At 33.8% G+C, this 14,885-nt stretch overlaps 1 protein-coding gene across 1 annotated transcript; it reads right to left on the bottom strand.

The window, feature by feature from the left end:
* Positions 1 to 450: 450 nt before the first annotated feature.
* Positions 451 to 14,296, bottom strand: LOC133197823 (receptor-type tyrosine-protein phosphatase alpha-like). Its single transcript, XM_061334014.1, has 11 exons — positions 14,114 to 14,296; positions 12,560 to 12,663; positions 11,735 to 12,026; positions 9,492 to 9,579; positions 8,867 to 8,943; positions 6,021 to 6,057; positions 5,314 to 5,414; positions 4,872 to 5,012; positions 1,479 to 1,627; positions 753 to 888; positions 451 to 556 (listed from the first exon to the last, which is right to left on the bottom strand). The coding sequence occupies exons 1-11, from the start codon at positions 14,294 to 14,296 to the stop codon at positions 497 to 499; spliced, it is 1,368 nt and encodes a 455-aa protein (XP_061189998.1). The 3' UTR covers positions 451 to 496.
* Positions 14,297 to 14,885: the final 589 nt, after the last annotated feature.

Here is a 14,885-nt window from a genome sequence, read left to right on the forward strand (position 1 = left end):
ATCAATACATAGGGCTCATAACGGGTGTAACCGGGCAAAAGGAGATGCTTATTCCTCCTTGAAACCTGATCCCCACCTCTGAAGTCTCAAGGGGTTTCGTGTTTTGTGCCCTCTTCACAAATTTGTATCATATATATGGTTTGAGATCGACCACTGTTCGTTATCTTCACCTTTTTCACAGGAAGCATTTTTTTTTTCATTTTTCGATCTCAAATATCCGGACAAGAATTTCTGTCCTCTTTTTCCTAGTCATATGTTATGTTCAATAATAACTTATTGACATCAATCTGAAAATACCAGTTTGCCATCAATAAAAAGGAAATAAAAGTATCAATGTATTTTTTTTTTAAAAATTGCATAATACATATTTTCAATCTAGTTTGAAGTTAAAAGATAAACCAATTGTTTATACACATTTTGAGGTCATAAGTAGACCGAGCGTCCCTAACAAAAAAGCGACGTGGTTTCCAATTTCATCGACAAGTTGATACAATGACTATCTTCTAATATTCTTCAATCCTTGAACAAGTGCGTCATAGAGAAAGATGTACTGCGCCTAAAATTGTCATAAAAATAAAGAATATTTTATTGGAAGAAACGTTTATTCTTTTTAAAATGTTCAATGCAGAAGAAATAAGAAAAAAACATTCTTTTTTGTATATAATTAGTTCTCAACCGTCTTGAGGACAAAATTAATGATTTTTACACCTTTCCTCTCACAAATAATAAATTAAATCAGCTGTAAATCTTACCTTAGTTTGTATTGAATGTGCCCTTTGCTGTCTGAGTTTGGATACACAGTTGATGATATCCACACTCTTCATTGTAGATCCTTCCTCCAACAAATAATCCAGAGCAATGAAGGTCCCTGTTCTCCCTATACCTGCGCTTTAAGGTAAACATCACGTCATGAATTACGTCATAATGGTTTAGTTTGAGAAAAACATATTAGATATTCTTGAGTAAAGAAAGGGAAATTAATCATAAACTGACTTTTCAATACGTGACCAACTTATTCCCAAAATTTAAGAATTTTAAGATAATGAAGTTTACCGATACTAATTTAAATTATTATTGAGCTTTAGACTACTGTAGTCAAATCAAGAGGTTTGAATACTAGTCTTTGGACAACATATAAAAATTAACATTAAAATGATAAATTATCACAAGTAAATATTCAGATGTTTCTAGATTTACAGTAACAGCTATTTAGTAAAATACATGTACATGTATTTAGTACCAAATTATCACATAATATATCTAGGAACTGATTAAAGCACTATGTAAGGGTTTATAGATACATCAAAATATCAAAGCTTTCATAATATTGTTCAGCGATACCAATAATATAAATGTTTTTTTTTTTCTGCTTTTCGTTCCTTTTTAATTGAAGCATTATAGACAAAGGCGACTCATTTGATTGGCATATTTTTAAGGAACTTTATAACTGTTTATCCAAAGTGATAAACTCTCATTACCTGCAGTGAACAATTATTGGACCGTCAGCATCAGGTCTGTCATTTTTCACAAAGTCCCGAAAACAGAGAAGACTATTAACATCGGACGGAACTCCACAATCAGGCCAACTAGTGAAGTGAAACTGGGTCAATTTTTTAATAACTTCGTTCTAGAAAAAAGAATCATGGTTGGATTTGGAAAAGTTATCAAATCAATTTTATATTGCACCTCTGGGTTAAAAATTATATATAATTGTACATTTCTGAATATATTGCCAAACGAAATTTTTGACACTTTTCGTCTTTTATTAACAAGTATATATATATATATATATATATATATATATATATATATATATATATATATATATATATATATATATATATATATATATATAAAGCACTAAAAATGACCAACGACACGAACAATAATAATTGTCAAATTTTCGGGACAACCTGTCCCTTCCTCAGGACAAAGAAAAAAGTTAAGAAGTCATAAAAACAAAGGAAATAGAGAAGCAAAAACAACTAGCACTAATACTAAACTACCAAACACTAAATATTTACAAGGTTACATGTTTAATTTGGAGTTTATAAACAGTTGTGAACAAAGAAATCCGGAGCGCTATGAATTGCGTCCGGTCTATCGGGTGTACTCGGTGAAGTGTGATTTACATAATTGAACGAATTAATTATCGCTAATTAATTACGGCCAACAGTAAATCGTACATTGTCTTATTCTCTCAAAATAGCGTAACTCTCTTATTCTCTCAAAATAGCGTAACTCTACATGATAAAAAGAAATTAAAGAAAGATAATATGGAAGGACAATTTTGAAATATGAATTTGGATATATTATAAATTTGGAAATCGGAAAAAAGAAATAAACAAAAATGTGAGCTGTAAATATTTGGGTAGGTTGTTCCAGGATTATTAATACGAATTAACGGTAAAGTTTACGCTATATAGAGAGAATGAACTTGTTTGTTACAATTCGGGATTGGGTCTAGTTCACGTTCATCCTGGTGAAGTCATTAAGTTTGTTAATACCATTAGGGCGGAATGACTTCAGCCTGTGCATCCAGAACTTTTCCTTGCCTTTTCTCTGCGCGTCTGTCCATCTTGGATTATGGTCAATAACCACTACTGTCATGTCCTCCCATTTGTGACCTTCAAGGTTGAAATGTTCTCCAACGGGTTCATTGAGTTTTTTGGTCCTAATGGTAGAACGGTGATTATTGACTCTCCTGCGGAGATCTCCTGTGTCACCAACATACTGTTTGGAGCAAACTTTGCAGCTGATGAGATAAATGCAGTTGTCTGTTTGACAGGACAAATTCCCTAGTATTTTGTAGCTGCGGCCTGTAACGGGGCTGTTAAAACTGTCTGTGTCAGAGCTGTACTTACAGAGAAGACATCTTCTGTCAGAGCAAGTTTTAAAGCCCCCGTTAGGTAATGGATTGTCCAATCTGGTTCTTACTACCATGTCCTTCAGGTTCCTCGGGCGCCTGTATGCAGCCAATGGGGGCTCCTTAAAGACCTCTGCCATTCGTTTATTTGAGTGGAGAATTGGCAGATTCTTTTGAAGGATACCGCTGAGGTTCTTAAGGACGGGATGGTATGTGGTTACCAGAGGGACCCTGCCGCTATTGTCTTTTTCCTTGTAGCGTAATAGGTTTTGCCTGTCATGTCCCGCCATCTCATCAATAGCAGTTTGTACGGTGCGGGCATTGTAGCCTCTCTTGCATAAGTGGGACTTAAGGAGACCGCTTTGTTCTTGATATAAGGCAGGGGATGAACAGATGCGCCGAATTCTGGTGGCTAGACCCTTAGGCACACCCTTAAATGTGTGTGGGGGATGACAGCTAGTTGGCATAAGATACAGATGGGAATCTGTGGGTTTCGTGTGGAGACTGAACTCGATTTCACCATCAGTCAGGGTAGATGTAGTATCTAGGAATATGTTTTTCGAATTAGATACGTCTACTGTAAATTTGATAGACTGATGAAAGGTGTTGGCGAACGAAATGAATGCCTCGAGGCTCTCGCGACATTCCACCCACTTCATCTCTATATCGTCAATGAAACGCAACCAGCTAAGGGGCCTAAATGGTGCTTGAAGTAGCAAGTTGCGTTCCAGTCTGCCCATGAAAATATTGGCATAAGATGGTGCCATTTTCGTACCCATAGCAGTGCCATTAACCTGCAGGTAATGTTCTCCATTAAACATGAAGTTGTTATACTTGAGAACATGTTCAAGGAGCTTGGCAAGGGACTCGGTAGAAGGAATTTGTATGGATCTACTATCCCAGAATTCTCTACAGGCTTCGATACCCTCATCGTGCGGAATATTGGTGTACAAAGATGTGACGTCCATAGTCACGAGAAGGGTATGATCTGGAAGGCCAGTAGAGGGCGTCTTGTTAATGTAGTCCGTGGTGTCCTTGAGATAGGATGGCAAATTCTCTACGTGTGGACGGAGATGTAAATCGATGTATTCAGAAATTTTCTCCGTGGGGTGTCCAATAGCGCTAACTATAGGGCGACCTGGCATACCTTCTTTGTGTATCTTAGGAAGCAGATAAAATTGTCCTGGTCTACAGTCAATAGGATTGAGTGTCTCATATATATATATAAGTATATATATATATATATATATATATATATATATATATATATATATATATATATATATATATATATATATATATATATATATATATATATAATTTGAGTTTTGAAATATGGAGGTATCGTACAGTAGTCAGGATAAAAAGTTCATTGAATCAATACAAATTGGGAGCAAAGCAAACACGGACCTCTAAAAATATCAGAGGTGGGATCAGGTGCCATCGAGGAGTAAGCAATCCCTGTCGCCCGGTCAAATCTACAGTGTGCTCCTTGTCATAATCGTGCAAACGGAAAAATCCATAGAAATTCAGTGTGTAAATAATGGCCAAATAATTTGAATGAAAAGCGTCAGTCAATTTTTGCCTTTATGAATATGAATACAAAAATACATGTAGGTCTGTAAATAACGGGGTGCAATTTGTACCCTCCAAAAACCACATAGATATTGTCAATCAGAAGCTTCAAGAATCTTTTTAATATCAACCCCAGAGTACTAGTGCGTACAATCAGAATGTTTTTAAAAAAATGATAATAATTTTTTAAATGACCAATGACAAGGTAAATAAACTTACGAGTTCCATTTTTATTGAAAAAAGCAACTGTCTATGATGTCAAAAAGTATAGACTTTAGTTTGCCGTGAAAAGTGTTGAAAAGTTGTACGTTTTATTGTTATTGATTTTGGTACACTTTTATGATTTCAAATTTTCTGAAAGATCCTTAGAGTTTTAAGTATATAGCTAAAATCTAGGTGTACTGTGTATTGGAGAAATGATAATTCTTACTGGGTTTTTATCCTCGCTCTCGACCTGCTGCACAACCAGGTGTCTTATTGTGTAGTTTTCATAAACGTCTTGTGATTCCAATCGAATTAAAAAGTCACCAATTTTATCTTCTGCCTCAGGCCAGTACTTCAGGCATTTCATCTACATTAAAAAAAAATTTTATTTCCTCCAATTTAAACTTACTATATTTTAAAATCATTTTTGAGTAAGTTCTTTTTTTTCTTACTTTTCGTTGCTTGTTTTACACTTAAGGATTACCTAGGGCGTAATTTAGTTGGCGAGTTTCTTGTTATGAATGATGGTCTTAATATCAATATTTGCCAATTTGTAAAATTCTAAGCGAGATTAAGAACAAAATTGAAACCCATAAAAACATTATTCCTCTTTATCTTTCGAAAAGCATTTTATATGCTAATAAAAGGCGTCATTTATAATATCTTACATGATCGCCTTCAAATAAATTTGTTAGCATCACAATTCTTGAACTGTTTTCCTGCCAAATCATCCTCCAGAAATCAATCAATGTTGTGGGAGTAAATGGTCCTATATAAAAAAAATAGTTCTTCGCAGTTTACAGCAATATGAGTGAACATAAAATAAAAGTTATGAGACACGAATGAACGAGTAGGAAATTATGTTAATTACATCATTAGTAAGAAAAATTACGATATGCAATGGTGGAGTAGATCAAGGCATAAAATAAGCTACGGAGGGGGAAGGGGGGGGGGGGGTAAGGGCCTTGAGACATTTTATAACTTGTCACAAATGCCTACTAGATAATTTAGGCTATTTATCAGTTTTATTATTTATTTCAACAAAAACTGTCTTAAAAAGGTTTTATCAATGTCATTATGGACTTGCTTTAAGGCATCAAGTTGAATTTAATGTAAGTATAGTATTTTTTTTTTCATATCATCAATAGAGGAACTAAAATAAAATTGATTTTGAATATTCTGCTAACTTAAATTTTCTAGTAAATGTTGTTTCCAATTTTCTGATTCAATACAGATATTTTTTTTAATATTGAAGTACAGAATTGGCTTCTTCATACCTATTCAATACTTTTTTTTATATTTACCTTGGGACCGACGATATATGGCTGAAATATTCCCGACTCGGCGTTAAACAATATCAATCAATCATATTTACCTTGGGCTGCAATATAGGTAGAATCTCCTTTAATACCCTGTAACAAAATAAGAATAAAGGTAGAGTTTTTATGTCTGACTATCTGACATGCGTTCACCCATCATTTGGTCGTATTTAGATTGAAATATTTCATAACAATTTTCTTTTACAATAATTAAGACTTCCGTCTACTTGATCAGTACAAAGTATTCACAGCAAGTGTATCTGATCGATAGAGAATACTTACTCCTCCTGGATAATAGATCCATCCTCTAGAATTTTCAGGGGTCCATGTTTTACATGTATGTCATATTCACAAACTGTTATTGTAGGTTTTTTGAGATCGACCACTGTTCATTAACTTTATCTTTTAAATTCAATATTCTTTATCATGAAACATGTGGAGATAACAAACAGTATCACAAGCTCAAAAGTCCATTAAACATTACAAAATAGAAGAGCAAACACGGACCTCTAAGACATCAGAGGTGGGATCATGTGCCAAGGAGGAGTGAGCATCCCCTGCCGACCGGTCACACCCGCCGTGTGTTCCTTGTCATGATCGGGAAATAACGGAAAAATCCGTCGACAATTCAGTGTGTAAATGATGGCCTTACAATTATTATGAAAAAAGTCAGTCACCATTTGATGACATTATAGCCAATGAATATTAATATAAGTAATATTCTTAATCACAAAAGCGTCCAGTCTTGCATTCCATCATATTTCAAGTTGAAGACTACACCTTGTATTTCCTACAAATATACATCGACTATTGCTTTCAAACTTTTTAATTACAAGAAAACTTTACAGGGCCTGGATATCGAATATCTGAAACATAATCCTCTTTCGTGTTCATGTTCTTCTTCACCCTATAACTATAGTCCTGCTGGACACTTATTACTGGTGACGTAAATATAGTTAATAATGAGGACCTTCGATCACTAATTTTAAAAGGTCCTAAATGTAGGGAACCGCGATCCTTTAACTGGCGTCTTAATTTCATACATATTATGGATTCTTTAGAGGATTACGCTAGGCGTTGGGTCAGACATGAAAAAGAAGACCTTGACACTTTGTCAGAATGGATTAAATGTATCAGATATATGTTAAAATCTCGCATTAAACGATTGAGGGGCCGTATGAAAACCATCTATTCTACTGTATTCAATAAATCAGAAGTGAAAATAGAATTAGATAGATTACACGATCAGTACGTACTGGTCCCTGCTGACAGAGCAAGTAACAACATTGTCTTTGTTTGTAAGGCTCATTATATAAATTGAATTTTAGAGGAACTAGGATTCGATTCTACAAGTGGTAATCCAACGTATACCCATAGCTCCCTTTCCAGGGAGGAAATTCTTCAAAATCATATGTCAGTTTTGAATATTTTTAATATTCCAACAATCAAAATGAATTTTAATTACCATATCTATATTGGATTCCAAAACTTCATAAAAATCCTTTCAAACAAAGATACATAGCGGGTTCCAATAAATGTTCTACCAAGCCTCTTTCTTTACTCCTCACTAAGATATTAACAGTAGTGAAGGAGAAACTTCAAGATTACTGTGCAACAATATATTCGAGAAGTGGTGTAATTCAGATGTGGATACTAAAAAATGCCAAGGAACTTTTGGAACATTTGAAATCACAAAATTTTACCAAAATCAACAGCACAAAAACTTACACGACTTTTCAACTTTATATACAACTATTCCCCACGATAAATTAAAGTCCAGACTTTCTGACATCGTTGACAGCTGCATTTTCAATAAAAATGGAACGCCTAAATTTACTTACCTTGTCATTGTTCATTTGCAATATTACTTTGTTAAAAAACAATCCGATTGTACACACAAGTACTCTGAAGTTGACATGAAAATGATGCTCGATTTTCTGATTGACAATATCTATGTGGTCTTTGGAGACCAAGTCTTCCAACAATCTATTGGATTTCCCTATGGGTACCAATTGTGATCCCGTTAGCATACCTATATTTGTTTTCATATGAAGCAGAATTTGTTCAAAATCTTTTAGGTGAAAAGAAGAAAAAACTTGCTGTGGCCTTCAACTCGACATTTAGATATATCGACGACGTATTGTTATTTAATTATGGTTATTTCCATTCTTAAGTCGTCACGATATATCCCGTAGAGCTTGAAATAAAAGACACCACAAAGTCTCACTCATCTGTTTCATATTTGGATATTTTATTGGAAAAAGACGCTTTATGATAAACGTGATGACTTTAACTTTCCAATCGTCAACTTCCCTTACTTATACAGCAATATACTCTTATCACCTCGATACGCCAGGGCGTGCTCTACGTATGAACAATTTCTGAAACGAGGTAAGTTATTGACAAACAAGTTGATGAAACAAGAATATCAGTAGTCTCGTTTAAAGTCATCATCTCGTTAGTTCTATGGTCGCTACAATGATCTTGTCAGCAAATACAATCTTTCATTTAGCCAAATGCTGACTGACTTTTATCATACTAATTGTTAGGCCATTATTTACACACTGAATTGTCAACGGATTTTTCCGTTATTTCCCGATCATGACAAGGAGCACACGGCGGGTGTGACCGGTCGGCAGGGGATGCTCACTCCTCCATGGCACCTGATCTCACCTCTGATGTCTTAGAGGTTCGTGTTTGCTCTGCTCCTATTTTGTAATGTTTAATGGACATTTAAGCTCGAATACTGTTCGTTGTCTCCACATATTTCATGGTGATAATTCACAGATCATTTTTATAATTACTTGTTTTATAAAAGCGTATAAACTATTTCAATGTTTTGAGTCATTTATATGATGATAAGACAAAGAATACTAAAAATAAAACAAACACAATTCCTGACCTCGACATAACAAGCATTAATATAGTCATTTCTTCCTTGTTCTTCGGAAGTGCTAAGTACAATCCGACAAAAATCATCTACAACAAAAAGAGTATCATTGTAGATAATTCATATATTGAACAAATATTTCTTTATTGCAAACTTCATCATTGAATGTACATTTTATTTTTATTTTTAACACTTTGAAAAGCAATGTTTACATTTTTTTTATCCTTGAAAGCCTATTTTCCTCATAATCCGTTAAAATACGTTATATGTTTGAATGTTCCGTTTCTGTTCTGAAACCATGTCAATAAGAAACTTTTTACTAGTATTCACGAGTTTTATTGTTTAGAATTTTTTACAAATAGCACTTTTTAATCATGTAAATTTTTGTGTACAGTTATGTTTTAAAAGAGACCTTTTACTAGTATTCACGAGTTTTATTGTTTAGAATTTTTTATACATAGCACTTTTTAATCATGTACATTTTCGTTTACAGTTATGTTTTATCATATCTTAAAGTATATGGTTTGCATGAATGTTCAAAAACAAAACATACTAGATGGCTGTTATATTGAGTAACTTTTCGATTTATTATTCATCTTGTGTAGAAGAATTTATTTGAAACAGAGTTGTAACTTACAAGGATATACGTATCTATAGCGGTTTTTAGAAATGTTCTCTTTCTTTACAGCCTCTGTGTATAGTTCCATTAGTCCTGTCGGTATTTTCTAAAATGATTCAACTTATTGCTTAAACTAAAAAAAAAATTTAAAAGGCATTCCAAAACGTTCAATTCCTAAAACAACTCAATTCACAAAATATAAAGGCAGTTAAGAAATTATTTAAATGAGTTAAGCTTTTTAAAGTAAAGAATATCCGCTCCTCAGCCAGGAAGGGTAACTCATAAAATTATTGTTTAATAATTAATTAAGTTTCAAATTAGAGCTCTGCTATTGATACATTTTCATGCAACAATTTTCATTTCATGTATCTCAATATGATTAAATGTTCCTTGAAGTCTTAAAAAAGTAAATAAACATGCTACATGCCTATAATTTTTTTTATCTTAAAATATATTTGTTGATCAATTTACAATTTAAAAATGCATAACTCGTGTTTTCATTCACATTACCTGAAAAAAAATTTGAGATTTGATAATTTTCCCCTTAAAATATGATAATAATACAATAATAATGAACTTTGAGGAAATACACATTACAGTACCAACCGGACACAACCTAACACCACAGCGAACCCAAAGCGCACCCTGGGTTCGCTTCCTGGGTCCGCTGCGGGTCCGCTTTCAGAAAAATTTGGGACCGCTCTGGGTGCGCTTCGGGTTTGCTCTGCGTTCGCTCGGGGTCAGCTCTGGGTCCGCTAGAGCGAACCCGGCGTTCGTTTCCCGGGTTCGCTTTACTCACTCGTGCGTGAAGCGGACCCCGCTTTAATCTTGCCGCCGGTAAGCCCCGCCCCTTGTATATTCCAAATACAGTAGTGAAATCGATCATTACTGTTCTTATGGCGATCGAAACATGTACATATAAGTAAAAATATGGAGAAAGTTGATAAATTTTTCAAGAATTTCACCGTACATTCGACGTAGAATTATCACTTTTATTTTTCTTAACTTACAAGCTAAGTATATCTCGAATGAAAAAGAAGAAAATGTGTTAAATTTATTTTCAATGTATCGGATGGAGTGAAATTGATAAGAGTATCTTAATAAAAAAAAGCTTTCAAATTCATTTGTTTACATTATTCATGCGTTTTAAAATAAGTTGGAACTTTTAATTGTAATTGCAATTGCTAAATCGTAATTCAAATGTTTGAAAGACAAACAACTGAATTATGATCTTATCTATGAAATAGCTGAGACATACTGTACACGTAAAATACTAAGTTTTCATATTTAGCAGTTTACATTTAAGCTAGGTTGTCGTCCATTACATGTATATGTAGGTCGTGATAATCACTAAAAATTCTCATACAGTGTAACTGGAGTTTCGTTTTACAGATCATTTATAATTGACTTCCATGCTATAAATCATTGTTTTATAAGGCGAGTTTAACGGAAGACTTTTAAAAAAACAACAACAACAACAATCAAAAAACCAAAACAAACAAACAAAAACTAATAACTGGTCCACTGATAAGAATATATATATTTTTTAAGTTGGTTTCAAATACATGTAAATGATCATTTGGATAGTTTGTGTTCCTTACTGGTTCATGACCCCCCCCCCCCCCACTACATACATGTACATACTGGAGCGGCATGTTAACAAACAAGAATTCTAAATGTTTAAAAATAAATAAAAACAAGAAAGAAAACCAACAAAACAATTCAATAACTGTAAATTCGCATGATTAAGTAGATGAAATTAAGATAAAAACGCCCAATGTTTTGTTTGTTTGTTTTTTTTTCGATGAGCCCTCCGTACTCGAATTGTTTTCTATGGGCCGGTTGTAGCGATTTTGATTTCGTATAATATAAAGTGTTCTCTCTCTCTCTCTCTCTCTCTCTCTCTCTCTCTCTCTCTCTCTCGTAGAGCTATTTTACTGATTTTCAGCATTCAAATTTCGTGAAGATGTACTCTTCCTGCAACGTACCAAAGAACTATGACGTTTTCAAATTCCAAAAATCAAAAAAATAAATAAATAAATAAATAATTGAATTTCTCATTGATAACGTGCCCAGACGAGGTATATGTAACTTAAGGGGCATCAAATGTAGGGGGAGTATATACTCGGGTATACCGTGACCGTGAATTAAGAAACATTTTTGTGAGCTTTTTCAATTACTTAACTGTTGATTGTCAGATCCTGAGGATCGGACTACCTTAACTTAATAGGCTATTACTGAAAATTTAATGCAAACTCTACCGCAAATTCTTCTTCTTCAAAGACGTTGTTTTCACGTCTGATGCTGCGGTACTCAATGAACTTGTCCACGGGGATCCTATGAGCTAAAGTATTAGTATATTCTACATCTAGACTTTTCATTTCATCTAGAACAATGTCGTCTGCCTCAGTTATTTCTTCGAGAAATATCGTGTTGGCCTCGTTCCGAAGAATGTTCTGTGGTACAACATGGTTTAACGGCTGCTCTTCTCTAGGTTCATGTTCCTGTAAGAGTGCTGCACCAGCAATCTTATTTTTTCTTATTACGTTCAATCTGTAATAATGAATTAAAATAATATAAATTCGTAAAAGATATGTCGAAATTAAAAACTTTATATTTAATTAACTACACAATTCAAATTCATGGAATAATTATTAAGAATATAAACTCTTTATAAAAATACCTTACAACAAGTAGAAGAATAAGAAACAGCACCAACATTAGGTTTCATGTTCTAACGGTATCCGTTTTTTAATCAAAAAAAGAGTAAAAATGTGTGATAAATTCATTGAATCAACAATAATAATTTAGCAAGACACGTGTTAAACCGTGTTAAACGTGTCCATAAATGTATGTTGATCAGAAGTCTCATATTCAAATATGAAAACCGGTATAACAAGACAGTTTGAAATATGCAAAATTTAACATAATTGTTATTTACTAATGATAAACATGTAGTTTGAAACTTATCAACAATCAAACTGCTGACCATTCATTATGTTTAACTTATGTTAAACGTATTGCTAATACTGATTAAAATGTACCTAACATTGTTGTAAAAAACTAAATATAGCTCGACTATTCACCGTAGAATAGAAAGGCGATCGCTTCGTAATGAAGAGGCCTGTTTTCGATTCGGCGTCAAACCTAAGACGTAAACATAGGAAGAGACTGTCCCCTTGCCAAGTGCCTGGTAATAAAAGTGAAAGTCATAGGTCTTTCTGACGAAACGTCAAAAACTCTCGCCAAGAGCCTGGCCGAGTATAGGCCTAAATTTGAACCCTTAACTGGTAATAATTTTCGAATGGAATGTTAAACAGCATTATATCATGAAATATATGGAGATAACGAACAGTATTCAAGCTCAAAAGTCCATTATACAATACAAAATAGGAGCAGAGCAAACACGGACCTCCAAACATCAGAGTTGGGATCAGGTGCCATGGAGGAGTGAGCATCCCCTGCCGACCGGTCACACCCGCCGTGTGCTCCTTGTCATGATCAGGAAATAACGGAAAAATCCGTCGACAATTCAGTGTGTAAATAATGGCCTAACAATTAGTATGAAAAACGTCAGTCAGCATTTGACTCAATGATAAATTGTATTTGCTGACAAGGTCATTGTATCGACCATAGAACTTACGAAATTATGACTTTAAACGAGACGGCTGATATTCTTGTTTCATCAACTTATTTGTCAATAATTTACCTCGTTTTAGAAATTGTACATACGTAGAGCATGCTCTAGCGTATCGAATCAACTGAGAAATATATACCCCGTATGCAGGTGATGAAGGTATATTGCTGCATAAGTAAGGGAAGTTGACGATTGAAAAGTTAAAGTCATCACGTTTATCATAAAGCTTGGTTGTTAGATTACCATTAACGTCTTTTTCAAGTAAAATATCCAAATATCATAAAATCAATTAACGACTGTCACAGTTAACTCTCTCTCTCTCTCTCTCTCTCTCTCTCTCTCTCTCTCTTTATATATATATATATATATATATATATATATATATATATATATTCGATTCGAATTAAAACAAAATACGTTTAAGGTAAAGTTGTATATAGGGCATTCTCTAATACGAAAACTCTTGAGTAGGTAGAACAAGTTAAGCACAGCTATCTGAAATAAACTATAAATAATGTTTGGGGTCTTTCTAGATGTCTATCCTTTTGTTTTCACTTAAAGTCTTTTTTTAAAGAAGCTGCAAGACCACTTTCTCTTTTCAATTGATGTAGATACTATTTGAATTTGAAACTTTTTTGTCTACTTTTGTGCAGTATGTTTTAAAATACACGGATTAGTGACTGATACGTACAGTTAAGGGGTTTGAACGCTATAAAATACAAAATTTAAAAAAAAAAATCTCAGTGTAATATATTAATATTAAAGCCACAAAATGTAATACGTTTTGTTGAATCTTTTGGCATACCATCAACACCGATATCATTTTCCAAAACTTCAAGCGTATTTTCTCTTGTATTGTGTTTATCTTCGGTTGCCGTATTGATGCCATTTGTATAATTATTTTTTCTATGGACATTGATCTGACGAATTGTCGAACAGAGATGATTGCTTGCGAGAGAACAATTAGAGTTTTCTATTGCGATTTCTTTTTTGCATTGGTCACCATGGTATCCAGATTCACATTTGTCACATATTTGAGTATTGCTGCACTGGGAGCAATGTCGGATTGACTCTCTGCATCTATAACAATATGGAGGTTGGAAAAAACCAGGCTTACATTTTGTGCAAATTCCTTTTCTTTTGTCACACTCTCCTGCAAATCTTTCACAGATGTGGCACTTTCCATTTCTTATATCACAACTTGAACAGTTATCAAGACATTCTAATTCACAGGTCTTGCCGTATCTATATGAAGGACATAATAAACACGTTCCATTCGCAGCATCACAGGAAGTACACCCCCTGCATTTCTGACAAGAGAAACCAAATCCCCCATGAGGACAATCTATAAGGAGTAGCATTGAAAATGTTTGAATTCTCATGTTAAGAATTTTATTGCAAATGTATTTTAAAATGAGTATGGATTTCTCTTTACCGCATTAATAACTTTTAACACTTTATTATACAAATCCATCTATGCACAAAAATGATCGCGGTAATGCAGAAATAATGAATTATACCTTGCAGGTTGACTTCATACAGTCTCAATGGTCCGCTGTCTGTGCGAGTTATGACAAAAGAATCACCATCTATTTCTCTATGACAACATCGTGTTACGTTATGAATTCGTGCCTCCCCTTTCAACTTAAAACTGTCACACAGATCTTCAGAATCCAAAAAACTTGATACAATACTTATTCTGAATGTACCTAAACATTGAAATTAATGATATTGTAAAGATAAAATGCACATTTTCAAATAAATTGTAAAGCACT

Source organism: Saccostrea echinata, unplaced genomic scaffold, assembly GCF_033153115.1.
Source record: "Saccostrea echinata isolate AGI-Se365-2 ecotype Australia unplaced genomic scaffold, CSIRO_AGI_Sech_v1 ptg000031l, whole genome shotgun sequence".
NCBI lineage: Eukaryota > Metazoa > Mollusca > Bivalvia > Ostreida > Ostreidae > Saccostrea > Saccostrea echinata.

Coding starts and splice junctions, on each gene's coding strand:
- LOC133197823 (XM_061334014.1), bottom strand. CDS start 14,296: ATGGAAAGTGCCACATCTGTGAAAGATTTGCAGGAGAGTGTGACAAAA. Junction 5,013..5,313: donor ATTTATTTGAAGGCGATCAT/GTAAGATATTAT, acceptor TTTTTAATGTAG/ATGAAATGCCTGAAGTACTG. Junction 557..752: donor CACATTCAATACAAACTAAG/GTAAGATTTACA, acceptor TGACAATTTTAG/GCGCAGTACATCTTTCTCTA.